Below are 15593 nucleotides of genomic sequence, written 5' to 3'. Positions count from 1 at the left end.
AAAACACGGTAATTTATGCTCTGTTTTCTAAGGTATGAGCAATCCTGCATTAACTATGGAGAATGAGACTTAAATCTTCAAGCAAAATAAATTCATATTTTATAAAAGTAAGGTAAGTCTTTTCTTTATTATTATGGTTTTTTAACAGTTTTCCAACTTTCCTAGGCTTGTTTTCATAAACATTTTTTTTTTTCTTTTTTGGTACTGGGGATCAAACTTGGGACCTTGCGCTTGCGAGGAAGGTGCCAGAACCACTGAGCTAAATCCCCAGCCCATAAACATTATTTTTGAGTGACTCATATGTCTTACTTGAACTATGGAATCACGTTAATCATGGAGGGGCCTCTGGACATGAACCTAGCTTCAACAATAGCTAATATTTACAGGAACTTGATAAACTATGAAAATAAGTTGATGAAAAAGTCAAATGCATATTTATTCATTAAATGGCAGGTTCCATGCTAAATATTGAACTTTACATGAAAATTATTGTCATTTTTCATTTCTTAAGATCACAGAATTTATTTATTTATTTATTTTGTCCTTCAGGATATACAGTCATTCTGTCTGTGACTACCTATTAGCACAACCTTTCTGAGTTCAAATATAACATGATTGTGTCCTGTTAGCACAAACCACTGTCATCCCCAATTCTGATCACAGTAGGACCTTATATCATGTGTTACCTTAAGATAATAGGTATTCCAAGTAATTTTTTGTTAAACTATAATTTTTTAAACCTATATAGTTCAAAATCAATTGCCTTAATCTGTTTAAAACCTGTGGTTAGTGAAAAAATATAAGGAACCACTTAAACATCTAAATAAACAAAATAACTATTTGTACCATTATAATAAACACAATATAAAGAGTTGATCATTCAAGTTCCTAGGACAACTCTGTGTTTAAAAATTCTGCAACCTAGAATCCTAAAGTCTAAGAGAAGCAGAGAATTTGCATCTAAAAATCATTTCAGTCAAAGTACTTCGTGGATATCTGATTTTTTATTTGTTTCTTTGGTTTTGGTTTTGGTGAATAGCCATGCAATTAACAGCAAAAGCAGATCTGATAATTTGCCTCTTGAGTGGTATTTTGATTTTGATAAGACCAGGATCATCAGTTCTTAATCATGATGGTAGAGAAGAACAGACTGATCATAACTAGGTTAGGAGAGTAAAAATTTATTCTTCTGAATTTGGTGAAATAGCAAATAAACAGTATTAAATTCCTGGAAATAATCTTTAGAAGGTAGCTATGAATGTATAAATATGAACCTTTAGCCAATATTACAAATAAAATATTTTACAGAAATAGTTCTATAAAACATATAATTTCACAGGATTTTTTTTTCAATATTTCAAATCATTAGTGATGGTTACTATTCTTTGTGAAGTCAGTATTAACATTTTTTTGTATGTGTAAGATATTTAACATCTTCACATAGTGATAAAGTCATCTAGACTCCCCACTATTTGGACACAGGCTAGTGTTGCATTTGTTCATTAGTCTTCCCAACACATTACCAGGTGTCAGATACATGGTAAGTTCTCTATAAACATTTGATAAGTGATCAAATAACATTAAAATTAATCTGACAGAAGCTTGATTTTATTACATTTGTATATATGACATTAGAAGTTATAATAACCAACTAGCAGCATGAATCAGCTACACAAACAAAAACATTACCAAGTCACTTTCTGTCATAATTTTTTGAATTAAATAGACATAAACATTGGAAGTAAATGTTTTGTTTTTTAGTTACATTTTTCTAAAGGTAGCTAATAGATACTAGCTTTTTTACATTACATCTTAGATTTGCAATTCATTTAATACACATTTACATTGAATGTCTAAGATTGAAGAGCTTATATTACTGAATGATATCTTCATATCTTTTGGTACTACATTAGTAAATAATGTTTGATCATTTGAATCTATTCATTATTTGTTTGTTTTTGTGGTGCTGGCAGCTGTTCCCAGGCCCATGTGCATGCTAGTCATGAGTCATACCCCTACCTCCACCCCCACCCCATTCTGTGGCCTTTTTATATTCTTAGTTCAGCATAGTTTCCAGATAGTTATAAACCCATGGTAGTGCTAAAAAGTAGATTAAATTTAGCTTACACACTCTGTCATACAATACAAATTTTAAAATGCTGTGTTCTTATGCTTATGAAGTATGAAATTTGTTTTCTTAAATCTCTCTTCCAAATCATTTGACATTCCTAACCCTATTTGGCCTCAGATGAATGTAGAACTAACAATGTAGAGTCCATTCAGACTACGGCCTGGAAGCTATAGAAATGTAGAACTTAGGCCTCATACCAGACCTGCTGAGTCAGAACCTGCATCTTAAAATGGATTTCAGTAAGATCCTACTTGTATATGCACATTATTTTTTAGCTAGAGGTCTTTATTCAAAAACACATCTACCCAGCCTTCTAGCATATAAAAAAATTTTGAACAAGGGCTGTAAGTTATTCCAACAAATAATAAATGAAGTTAGATTTTTTTGTTTGTTTATGGTTAATAATTTGTTTCATGTTTTCTGTTCATTTCAAGATACCAGTGCTGTAGAAGAATGGAAGAGGCTTCCCACAGGAAGGTGCCATCGGCCAGTTGTTCCTATATTCATTTGGCTAGATGGATACAAAGCTTTCTTTTTCTTTTTTTCCTCTCTTTTCTTTTTTTTAATCCTCTCCTTTTTCTTTCTTTCTTTCTTTATTCCAGTGCTGGTGATAGTGCCCGGGCCTTGCACATGCTAAGCAAGTGCTGTCCCACTGAGCACCATCCCCATCCCTGGATCTACAGAATATTAACTGGTTAGTTAGCCCTTGCTTAAAGCATACCACATTTATTGTTATAACTATCAGCATCCTATTAAGTATTAAACATAGTTATGGCTTATGAATCAAAGGGGAAATAAATTCTATCAAAAACTGGGAATAAATTCATGGGCTAATTTTTACCCAAAGATTTGGGTTGCATAGTTTATCATATAGAAAGCCCACTGATTGTCTGAGTTTCTGATTCAGAAAATTGAGACTAATATTGTTTAAGATTTAAAGTCATATTATAATGTTAGGCTTTATTTATAAAACTTACTAGTTACTTTTAAGAGAAAGTGTCAAAAAATCAGACTTTATTTTTTTTCTCCCCTTGATGTGAATCTGGCCTCAGACTATAAGTGAACTGTAGTTAACTGTGAATTCATTACAAAGTCTAAATGGCCTACAGTTGAAGATCACTAAACATTTTTGCTAGATTTTCATTCTAATTCTAATCTTTGTTCCCTGCTAGAAAATAAGTGTAAAATTGAAGCTTGAACTAACTGATACAGCAATTGGCTAGAAAACTTTTGTCAGAACTAATATAGTGTTTTGACAAATTTTGTTACATCAGAAATGTATTTTCATCTCTTCTAATCTTAAAACAGAGGGGGGTAAAATCTGTGATAACAATTATGAAATTTGTTTATAATATTCTTTAGTTTTGCTTTTTGTTTTGTTTTGTTTGTACCGGGGATCGAACTCGGGTCCTTACGCTTGCACAGCAGGCGGTAAAACCACTGAGCTAAATCCCCGGCCCTAGTTTTGCTTTTATAAAATCTCTTTTTAGGTTATTTCTCCTGTTAAATATAGTGAAAATATTAAATCTCTGATAGGAATTCCTGATGGATCGTTGGATTAACCTTGAAATGATATTTATATTATTTCTGTATTCTCATTAAAACTATGACAGTTCACTTATATTTTTCCTCAAATACCCATTAAGATTAAATTATGCAAATCATTAAACAAAAATCATACACTTTTAGAAGTTTAGCTCAATATGAACTAAATGGTGAACTGTTTGGAAATTTAGTTTAAGATAAACTAAAATAATGTGTTTATTGATGCCAAAATGTTTGGCTTCAGTAAGTATACTCAGAAGCTCTTGTGCCTTGTACGCACTATTTACAAAATGACAGTAACTTATTTTTTAAAAAACAATATTGAATAGAGTGTAAGTTTTTAAAATGTTAACAATTAGGATAAACTGTATACTTTCTTTGGTACTAATTTGAGAAATTAAAGCAGATTATGTTTTAAACTCAGCTAAGTAAATGGTCTAAACAAAAGTCTAACACATCACAAAATAAAAGACCAGGACATAATGGAGTAAAAGATCCTTGTAGTTACTCATCCTTACTAAAAGTATGAAGAATTTCATATTAAATGTGTTTATGGAAGAACCTGTCAAGCAAGTCCATTTTGTAGTTCATTTGAGTACTTTTTTTAAACAGTAGGATGGTAGTTTTTTCACATTTTTTTAAGCTAAAGAGTTTGATGACAATCAGCTTGAAGAAATCTCAGAAGATATGACACATTTTCACTTTTACCTTCAAGTATTTTTTGGTCACTTATTATTACCTGAAGTGCCAGACTGGAACCTATAACTCCTGCTAGAAAGTCTTAAGGGCAACAGTATCATGTGATTAATTATATGCAAGCAGATTTTTTGAAAGCACAGTGCTTACTATACCTGTTTTCCTGGACAGGATCAAACTGGAAGCCAAGGAAAAATAAGAGGCATTTTAATCTTTTACTCTATTACAATATTGTTAATTTTCCTCCCTTTAGGTCTTTTATGTACTTTCTTAAATACATAAGTCAACACACATTAGAATGAGATTTGAAAATATTAAGAAATGAATAAACTTTTTTTCATCACCTTGTAATGGTTCCCTTTCTGTTTTTATACAGTAAATAAACACTATAGGGTTTGGGGATTTTTTTTTTTGGTCTGATTTTGTTTTTAATTGTTAGGGTTATGATATTTGGAGGTGATCCTAGTAGATACGCAGTATAACTGTACCTGAGCGAATAGGTCTAAATTTTGTATATACATATATTAATTTACCTTAAAAATATTTTAACCATTTTACTTTAAAAATATATAATGGTGGGCTGGGGATTTAGCTCAGTCGTTCTGCTGCCTGCCTTGCAAGTGCAAGGTCCCAAGTTCGATCCCTGGTACAAAAAAAAAAAAAAATATATATATATATATATATATATATATATACACACACACACACACACACATACACACACATAATGGTTTAACTCAAATTGAGCTACTTCAACTTCAGCAATTCTAATTGTCCTTTAAACTGTTAATTTTGCTTTTCCTGTTTTTAGAGACTTTACCAGTTAGATACTAAGATTTAAGAATTTTTTCATTTAGAATCATTGAAGAAATGTTTTGTATGTAGTAGATAATTACTTGCAATTATGTAGTGGAAGAGGGTTATTTTTTCCAAGATAAAGAACACTTGCATCTGAATACAGTGATGGGGCATTCAAGGAAGTACATATCTATAAGTCTACTCCTGATACATCCTAATTTAACTGTCTGTTCTCCTTCCTTGTCTATATGAAATGACCTATGTCCTGAAAGTACAATTCCTTTAAAGTTATGCTTTTTCTAATAATCTACCAGAGGTATTAATGGTAAAATTCATGCCTATAATGTAGTCATAACATGGTCTCTGGGAAATGGAGTGAGAAGATGTGAAATGACTCACTGGTAATTAAATAATTCTGAGGGACAATTAAGAATAGACCATAGAACTCATAATCAATAGACATTTGTTGGAAATATGGCCTTTTTTGACAAACTACCTTCACTAAGGAAAGCCAGTGCAAAGGATTTATAGACCATGCTCATAAAAAGTTAAGCTAGCAATAGTGATTAATGCTTTAAGAAAACATGTGAAAAAAATGTTACTCCATTATACCAAATACCCACAATGAAATAGTCATTATATATATATTGAAAATATGTTCTAATTTTAAAAAAGAAAATGTGAAAAAAGTTACTCCATTAAAGATTAGCAAATTTGTGGCTGGGTATTTAGCTCAGTGGTTTCGCCGCCTGCTGCGCAAGCTCAAGGACCCGAGTTCGATCTCCGGTACCAAAAAAAACAAGCAAATTTTTCCTATTTTGAAATACACGTAATATATGTAAACTTGCTAGTCTGATTCTGAAATCATATTGCATAACTTGCTATGCTTATCAAATAATTATATATAAAATGGTGATTTTGATATCTCTGAATTTTTTAAACCCTAGAACATACATACAAATCACAAAAGCAACTTACACTGTAAACCCTGATAATTTCCGCTAGTATGACCATCTTATCCATACACACTACAAGTTCTAATCTGACCATATTTGTCCAAAGTGACACATTTCAACAATGGATTTTTTTCACCAATAGCATATAATCTAAGTAAGATCCTTCTGTGGAAGCTTGTACTTTGTAAGTAGGAAATCTCCTGGCTTAATACCAAATGTTTTAGTCACCTAGACTCCCTTTCCACATAGCCAATTTAGCACATATTTCCTCTTGAATGTGGAAGAGGACTTTGTTATACACCTTAAACATGCTTTTACAAAAATACCACTGGAATTGTTTAGCCTTGTCTTGGTAAAAATTCATATTGTTTTTTATTGAAATTTTAGTCTGATTATGTTAGCATTAATACTTGCCAACATTAGAGAAATCTTGATTTTAATGTTAAGCAATCTGTTCCCCAATCAGATTTCCTTTAGAACACATAACCAAAAGGTGTTATTTTTTGTTAGAGAACACAAGGAATTTATTATTATGATGCAAACCATGCACTTTGCTATTCTTTTTCCTGTGAAGGATTTGCTACTCTTTTTATAATAGTGTCCTGGCTTGTGAACAGTGGACATTACTAAAGGGATGAATTCAAGTATTTGAAAAGAATGCTTGCAGATCTGACTATGAACATGAAGTGTTTCCCAGTACAATGTTCAGTGCAGCAGGAGGCTCTCAAGTAGGGTATCTGCTTTTTCCTTCCTCAAAATCTTGAAGTAATTGAGAATACTCTCTCATAACAGCCCAGGTGATTAAGACTCCAATCTCTAACACCCTTTAATTGTTCTTACACAGAGTTCAAATCTGATAATCTGGGTAATAGAGGCATCTTTAAATCACGTGTAGCCCTTTCTTATTGCAGGAAAGTGAATGCAAAAATAAAACTGGCCACAAATGTTCACCAATCTTTGATATTCTTGTCCATTGCCACATTTCTGTGTTACAAATTGGGGGAAAATAACTTAGGTCTGTCTTCTAAGTTGGGTTATTTCTAATAGCACCAATTAAACTAAAGAGAAACTTTTATTAAATGACTTTAGGCTCTAATTTATGCCACTTAAGAGCTCTCATGCAGAAAGGGCATTACTGTTTTATGATTTATGAAAAACTTACATCATAAAAAAGGCTTAACCATGTAAGGAGCTCAATGGTGAGCTGAATTTATTAGTACTCAATAGTTTCACAGGTAAAGGTGGTTATTCAAATTGAGAAAAAAAATGCTCCAAGGTAGAAGTATGTTGATGCAGAATTAAAAGAACTGATACCAACTCTGGAAGGCTTCAATTCTTCTGTTGTTTTAAAATTCAGTTATCCAAGGGATGCTATTGTCACAGTTTAGATTGCATGTCTTTTTTCTGTCAATATGTATGGTTCCCTAAAGTGCACTATTAAAAAATCCCAATTAGCCTAATCATTTCTTTGTGAAAGTTGACTATTAAATTACACACTGATCTGGTAGTAACATGTAAATGTGTGTTTGAAAGTTCTTTAAGCCAGGGATTTAGCTCAGTGGCACCATGCCTGCCTTGTGAGGGCAAAGTCCTGAGTTCCATCCCTGGTACAAAAAACAAACAAAAAAAAACCCCACAAAAAGTTCTTTAAAAACTTATATGTAGGCAAGATGGGCCAAGGATTTAGCTCAGTGGTTCTGCCACCTGCCTTGAAAGCAGAAGGACCCAAGTTTGATCCACAGAACCAAAAAAAACCCCCAAAATGCAAACTTACATGTAGGCAAGAGGTATAGAAGATGCATGAGCCCCAAAATGGCTACAAAGAATCAACATATAAGTAAAGCTCATATGTACTGGATTAATGACAATAGAGGTAGTTTAAATCACTTGCTGCTCTTTCTCACTGTAGGGGAGTGAAAGTATAAACAAGTTCAGGAATTTTTGTAAACTTTCTTTATATCCAGGCATCCTGGTGATACAAAGATAGCTGCAAACATTAGTTCTTGTATCTTATGTTTAAAAACACACAAAGTTCTATGGCACAAGTGAAACAGGTTCCCATCTAAACCATTTAAGACCTATGACACAATTAAGATGTAAAATAGTAAGTCTCTCTCCATTCTTCAAACTAGAACTTCCAAATAATTTGGAAGTCAAACAATGATCTGAAACCAAAGGAACTTTATTTCTTGGTGTGGTACTGGATAAGGAATCTTTTGTGAGGTAGAGCCACAAGTATGTGAAAGCAGTGAATTTCTCCTCCTGAGAGATTGTATTCAACATACTTCTGCATGTGAGGGAGGACAATATTTTTTTTTAGTTCTTTTATTGGTACATTTTAGGTATACAATTCATTTACAATTATCATTGGGTGTTTGTACCTGTACATGATATATCTTGGTTCTTATTTTTTTCCCCATTACCTGTGCACCCTTCACCCCCTCCCCCCTTCCCTATTTACACAGACATCATTTCCATTTTTTTTCTTTTCTCATAGTTTTTCCTTTCCCTCTCTTCCTTTCCCCTTCCCCTCCCTTCACTCCTTCGTCTTTGGACTTTTTTTTCCTATTTCAAATTATCAATTATTCATTTTAATCATTTTAACCCTTGTTTACACTATCAGTCTCTCACACCAGAGAAACTATTTGGTATTTACACATGTGTCCTATTTATTTCACTTAAGAGTATGGCCTCCATATGCAGCCATTTAGCTATAAATGACTCTAGTTTTTCGTTCTTTATGGCTGAGTAGTACTCCATTTTATTTTAAAAAACCACATTTTCTTTATCCAGTTTCCAGTTGATGGGCACTTGGGCTGCTTCCAAGCTTTAGCTATTACAAACTGTGCCGCTATGAACATGGGTGCACATATATCACTGTGGTATGATTCTTTTAATTCTTTTGGGAAGATATCCAGCAGGGGAATAGCTGGGTCAAATGGGACCTCTAGTCCTAGTTCTTTGAGGTATCTCCATACTGACTTCCACAGTGGCTGCACCAGTCTGCACTCCCACCAACAATGGAGAAGGGTTCCTTTCTCCCCACACCCCCTCCAGCATTTGTTATTGGTTGATTTCTTGATAGCAGCCATTCTTTCTGGGGTGAGGTGGAATCTCAGTGTTGTTTTCATCTGCATCTCTCTAATGATGAGTGATGTTGAACGTTTTTTCATATATTTCTTTGCTGCTTTTACTTCTTTGTCTGAGAAATGTCTGTTCATTTCAGATTCCCATTTTTGAGTTGGGTCTTTGAATTTGAGGGGTCTGATGTTTTTCACTTCTTTATATATTCTAGATAGTAGTCCTTTCTCTGAGGTACAGCTGCTAAAATTTTTTTCCCATATTGTAGGTTGTCTGTTAGCTCTGTTGGTGGTTTCTTTTGCAGTGCAGAAGCTTTTTAATAAGATGAGATCCCAGTTGTTGATTCTTTCTGCTAGTTCCCGTGCTACTGAGGTTTTGTTCCTGAAGTCTTCTCCTATGCCAATGTCTTCAAGAGTTCTACCTAACTTATCTTCCAGCAAGTTTAGTGTTTCTGTCTTAATATTTATATCTTTCATCCACTTCGATCTTAGTTTAGTGCATGGTGATAGGTATGGGTCTAGTTTTAATCTTTGGCAGGTTGAAGTCCAGTTTTTCCAACACCATTTATTAAATAGGCTACCTTTCCTCCAATGATGGTGGTTGGCTCCTTTGTCAAAGATGAGGTGGCTGAGCATATCTGGAGTTGTTTCTGCATCTTCTAATCTATTCCACTGATCCTCAGGTCTGTTCCTTTGCCAGTACCATGATGGTTTTATCACAGTAGATTTGTAGTATAGTTTCAAGTTGGGGATTGTGATACCCCCAGCCATGTCTCTGTTGCTTAGAATTGCTTTAGCTATTCTAGGTCTCTTATGGTTCCAAATGAATTTTTGGATTGTTTTCTCTAGTTCTATGAAATATATTGTTAGAATTTCAATTGGCATTGCATTGAATAGATACAGTAGTTTTGGAAGTATGGCCATTTTCACTATGTTGATCCTTCCTACCCAGGAGGAAGGGATGTCTTTCCATTTTCTTGTATCCTCTTCGATCTCTTTTTTCAGAGTCCTGTAGTTTTCAGTGTAGAGGTCTTTTGCTTCCTTTGTTAGATTGATTCCTAGATATTTCATTTTTTTGGATGCTATTGTAAAAGGAATTGTTTCCCTAATTTCTCTCTCAGTCTGTTATTTGTGTACAGGAAGGCTATTGTTTTTTGAGTGTTGACCTTGTATCCAGCTACTCCACTGAATCTGTCAATTAAGTCTAGAAGTCTTCTGGCAGAGTTTTTTGGGTCTTCTATGTAAAGTATCGTATCATCAGCAAATAATGACAGTTTAACTTCTTCTTTTTCTATTTTTGTTCCTTTTATTTCTTTCTCTTTTCTAATTGCTGTGGCTAATGTTTCCACAACTATATTGAACAGGAGTGGTAATAGTGGGCATCCTTGTCTTATTCCTGATTTTGGTGTGAAAGTTTTCAGTTTTTGACCATTTAGTATGATATTGGTTGTTGGTTTTTCATAGATAGCCTTAATCAGGTTATGATAAAGACCTTCTATTCCCATTTTCTGTAGGGTTTTTATCATGAATGGGTGCTGGATTTTGTCAAATGCTTTTTCTGCATCTATTGAGATGATCATATGGTTTTTGTCCTTGACTCTGTTAATATGGTGTATTACATTTATTGATTTATGAATGTTGAACCATCCTTGCATCCCTGGGATAAATCCAACTTGGTCAGGGTGTATGATCTTCTTGATGACCCTCTGTATTCTGTTTGCCAGTATCTTGTTGAGGATTTTTGCATCTATGTTCATTAGGGAGATTGGCCTGTAGTTCTCTTTTTGGGTTGGGTCTTTCGCTGGTTTGGGAATCAAAGTAACACTTGCTTCCAGGAATGAATTTGGAAGTATTGCTTCCTTTTCAATTTCCTTGATGAGTTTAAAGAGTAATGGTGTTAGTTCTTCTTTAAATGTCTTGTAAAATTCAGCAGTGAAGCCATCCAGATCTGGGATTTTCTTTGTTGGTAAATATTTTATTACATTTTCAATTTCACTCATTGTAATTGGGGTGTTTAGAATTTCTATATCTTCTTCATTTAACTTTGACAATTCGTTTGTATCTAGGAATCTGCCCATTTCTTCTGTGTTTTCCATTTTATTGGAGTAGAGGGTCTCGAAGTACGTATTGATGATCCTCTGGATTTCTGTTGGATCTGTCTTGACTTCACCTTTTTCATTCTTAATTACATGTATTTGTGCCTTTTCTTTCCTTTTTTCGATAAGGTTGGCTAAAGGTTTATCGATTTTATTTATTCTTTCAAAAAACCAACTCTTTGATTCATTAATTTTTTGTATTGTTCTCTTAGTCTCCATTGCACTGATTTCTGCCCTGATTTTTATAATTTCCTCTCTTGTGCAAGCTTTGGACTCGTTATGCTCTTCTTTTTCTAGGAGCTTGAGGTTCTGCATTAGGTTATTTATCTGAGTTTTCTCTGTTTACCTAATATGGGCATTCACTGCTATGAATTTCCCGTGTAGAACTGCTTTCATTGTGTCCCATAGATTCCTATATGTTGTGCTGGCATTTTCATTTACTTGTAGAAACTGCTTAATTTCTTCTTTAATTACCTCTGTGACCCATTGGTTGTTCAAGAGGATGTTATTCAGTTTCCATTTATTTGTTGGGGTTTTGTGGTGTCTTATGTTATTGATCTCCAATTTTATTGCACTATGGTCTGATAATATACAGGGGGTAACTTCAATTCTTTTACGTTTACTTAGACATGTCCTATGAGCTAGCATGTGGTCTATTCTGGAGAATGACCCATGTGCAGCCAAAAAGAATGTGTATTCTGATTTTGTGGGGTGGAACACTCTGTAAACATCTATTAAGTCCATTTGTTCAATAGCTTAGTTCAGTTCTAGAATTTCCTTGTTAACTTTTAGTCTAGATGATCTATTTGTGATAGTGGGGTATTGAGGTCCCCCACTACAATTGTGTTAGTGTTTATTTGGTTTTTCATGTCTATTAATATTTATTTTGTATAGTTGGAGACATTCATATTTGGTGCATATATATTTAGGATTGTCATCTCTTCCTCTTGGATTGTTCCCTTCACAAGGATGTAGTGACCATCTTTGTCTCTCTTAATTAGTTTTGGTTAGAAATCTACTTTGTCTGCAAATAAGATTGCTACCCCTTCTTTCTTCTGGGTTCCTGTGGTGTGGAGAACTGTTTCCCATCCGTTTACTTTCAGTCTGAGTTTCTTTTTCAGTTAGGTGGGTTTCTTGTATACAACAAATTGTTGCATTTTCCTTTTTAATCCATTCTGCTAGTCTATTTCTTTTGATTGGTGAATTGAGGCCATTAACATTGAGGGTTATAATTGATAGATATTGATTTATCTTTGTCATGATGTTTTACTTTTGTTGGGTCTTTTATTTCTTATTTATTCCTCCTTTCCCTTTAGTGTCTTACCTTGCCTGGTGACTTCCCTCTATTGGGCCTCATGGAGTTGTGGCCTTCATTGATTTTTTCTAGGATATTGTTTAGAATTGCTCGTAGTGGTGGTTTGGTGTTCATGAAATTTCTCATGTGTTCTTTGTCGTGGAAGTATCTAATTTCCCCATCGATTTTGAAAGATAATTTTGCAGGATACAATAGTCTAGGTTGGAAGTTATTTTCTTTTAGGGCTTGAAATACTTCACTCCAGGCTCTCCTTGATTTGAGGGTTTGTGTTGAGAAGTCTGCTGTGATTCTGATGGACTTTCCTTTGTAGGTGATTTGTTTCTTTTCTCTAACTGCTTGTAGGATTTTGTTTTTCTGTTGGGTTTCTGGGATCTTGACTATTATATGTCTAGATGTGGATTTTTTTTATCATGGCTAGTTGGAGTTCTATATGTCTCAATTATCTGTATGTCCAATTCTCTACCTTTGTCTGGAAAGTTTTCCACTATTACTTCTGTGAACAGTTTTTTATGTCAATTGTGCTTTCTCCTGTTTTTTCATGGACTCATATCAGTCTTATGTTATTCTTTTTTGCATTGTCTAGCAGTCGTTGAATTGATTTCTCGTGGTCCCTTACCATTTTTTAAAAATCTCTATTTTCATAGTGTCTAACTGTGATCCTGTCTTTTATATCTGATATTCTACCTTCAGATTCCCTTAATCTGCTGTGGATACTTTCAATGGAGTTTTTGATCTCCTGAATATCTGTTTGAATCTGTTTCATGGATTCCACTTCTTTCTTATGTTGGGCAATCATGGTTTCCATTTCTTTCTTAGCTGGGTATTCATGGCTTCCATCATGTTTCTGAGCTCATCTATTTTTTTTTAATCTGTTTCTGTTCTAAATCCTCTAATCATGTCTTTCACTCTGCTCACCATCTCTGCAGATATCTGGGAGATTATTTCTGCTTTGAATTTTTCTAGAGCCTCATTCATGTTTTGTTACTTCCTGTGCTATCAGTTCAGGGTATCCAGGTGGTTGGTTGTAGGACTTTTCCATCTCATTTCCCCCAGTATTTACCCTTGGTGGGGTGGAAGTCTGAGTTTGTGCCTTGCTTAAATGTCTTCTCATTTTTGTTTTTGGTACTGTCCTTGGTTTAAGTCCTGGGTTGATAGTTTGAAATTGCTTATTGTAGGTATCTTTGTTGCTTGTAATTAGAACCCTTATGGAATGATTGCTTCTCAGAGGTGTCTTCCAGATACAGCTGGACTTTAAGTTTTGAGTCTCTAATGACTCTAAGGCTATCTCATTTTCCTTATACTAGGAAGGTTCATTGACTAGATCAATAACGACACCTTAGCTTGAGTGATACAATCAGCAACGTCATTGCATCAAGTACATCTGTGAAAATGACATTTTGTGGTAGTTATTAATCTATCACCTTTAGCTGTGTAAATTAAATCAAGATCGAGGACCAACTCAACATACAGTGAATAAACTCTTCAATATAACAACTTTACCCTTTGGGATGGGGAGTTAGAAGGGGTTGGGGAGGGAGGGACAGATGGGAAGAAGGATAGGGGAGGTTAGCAGTGTGGTCAGAGGACACAGGTGAGAAGGAAAAAGAGAATAATAGGAAAATAAAGAACTCCGAATGAGGACCAAAACAGGGACAAAAAGGGAAGATAAACAACGTGGTAGAGCAAGAAAGTGAGTGTAAGAAAGGAAAGAGAAAAGAAAGAAGAAAAGAAAATGAGAGAAAAAAAAATATTTGCAAAGAGTAGGAAAAAAAATTAAAGATAAGAGGAGCAAAGGAAAAGAAAAGAGAAAAAAACTAATAATACTAATTTGGGGAATAAAAAATAACAATGAAGATGAAGGGCCTCTTTCAGGATATGTCTCTGCTGTCACAATAGACAACATGGGTTGCAGTGTGCAGATATAAGTCAATGAGTCTCAGCGAGCTAGTCACAGACCCATGAGATTCAGGCAGATTTCTGGCTACAAGTCCCAAGTTGAGCTCCCTGTCCTCCTGCAGGGTTGAACTCTGCAGAGTTGTATTGCAGGTTCCAGATGCCCTTCCCCTGAAGATAGTCCCAGTCCTGATGGGAGGTGAAGATGACTCCAACTTACCCAGTACAGTGGTCTGGTGGTCCGGTGTCCTCTGCGTCTTTGTAGTGTGGAACCAGGTGGCTGTACAGAAAAGAGGCCAGAGGAGCGGTGTGTGTGTGTGTGTGTGTGTGTCCGTGTGTCCGTGTATCCAGTGGATTGCTGCTGGGGCGCGGGCTGAATCAGCATGTTTCCCACGACTCGCGACCTTGGTACCAGGGAGGACAAAATTGACCAGGTTACCTTAAAAAAGAAAGCAGTTCATTCTGAAGGCAGCATGGTTCATCCACAGGCTATAAAGTAATGAAATGCATTTCTACAAGAGACCAGTTGCTTATTTGCTTTTATACTGTATCTGTATTTGGATTTGTATACAAATGATTAATGGAAATTCCAGCTTTGGGTACTTTGTATATATTCCTATATTTCTACAATGTATTAACAATTAAAAGGTGATATTGTTATATGCAAAACTGTTCTCATATAAATTATACCCTCCAACATACCAAATGTTATATACAAGTTAGACTTATACATAGCTACTATACTCAGGAGAAATAATCTTATTTTTCCTACCCCTTTCAATGTAAAAAACTATGAATTCTTAACACCTTCATGCTGCAGAGGTGGACTCATGTCTGATTTGATTCCACCTCAGGTTGTTTATCCAAAGAAGACACTGCATTTGTCATTACAGATGAAATAAGGAACAGTTATTCTTTGTTTTGTTTTTTGAAAAAGGTATTTGTATGTAGTCTACACTCATCTCAAAATTCACCATCCTCCTGCCCAGCCTCCCAGTACTGTACTGGGCCTGCAGGTGTGCACCACCACACCCAGCAAACAAGGACTCTTCTTTGGTAGAAGGGTGGACCCTTTTCGATAAA

At 34.7% G+C, this 15593-nt stretch overlaps 1 protein-coding gene across 1 annotated transcript in view; it reads left to right on the top strand.

Annotated features, from left to right (window-relative positions):
- Positions 1–4723, top strand: part of Zdhhc2 (zDHHC palmitoyltransferase 2) — a 73268-nt gene extending 68545 nt beyond the window's left edge. Inside the window, exons 12-13 of the mRNA XM_004853088.4 lie at positions 33–112; positions 2566–4723. Coding sequence (XP_004853145.1) covers positions 33–73 — 41 coding nt within the window. The 3' untranslated portion in view covers positions 74–112; positions 2566–4723. The remainder of the gene's footprint in view (positions 1–32; positions 113–2565) is intronic.
- The last annotated feature ends 10870 nt before the right edge of the window (positions 4724–15593 follow it).

The sequence above is a fragment of the Heterocephalus glaber genome, unplaced genomic scaffold (assembly GCF_053883595.1).
Source record: "Heterocephalus glaber isolate CG9 unplaced genomic scaffold, H.glaber_assembly_v1.0 deba00001461, whole genome shotgun sequence".
NCBI classification, from domain to species: domain Eukaryota; kingdom Metazoa; phylum Chordata; class Mammalia; order Rodentia; family Bathyergidae; genus Heterocephalus; species Heterocephalus glaber.
This window is presented reverse-complemented; position numbering and strand designations above follow the sequence as displayed.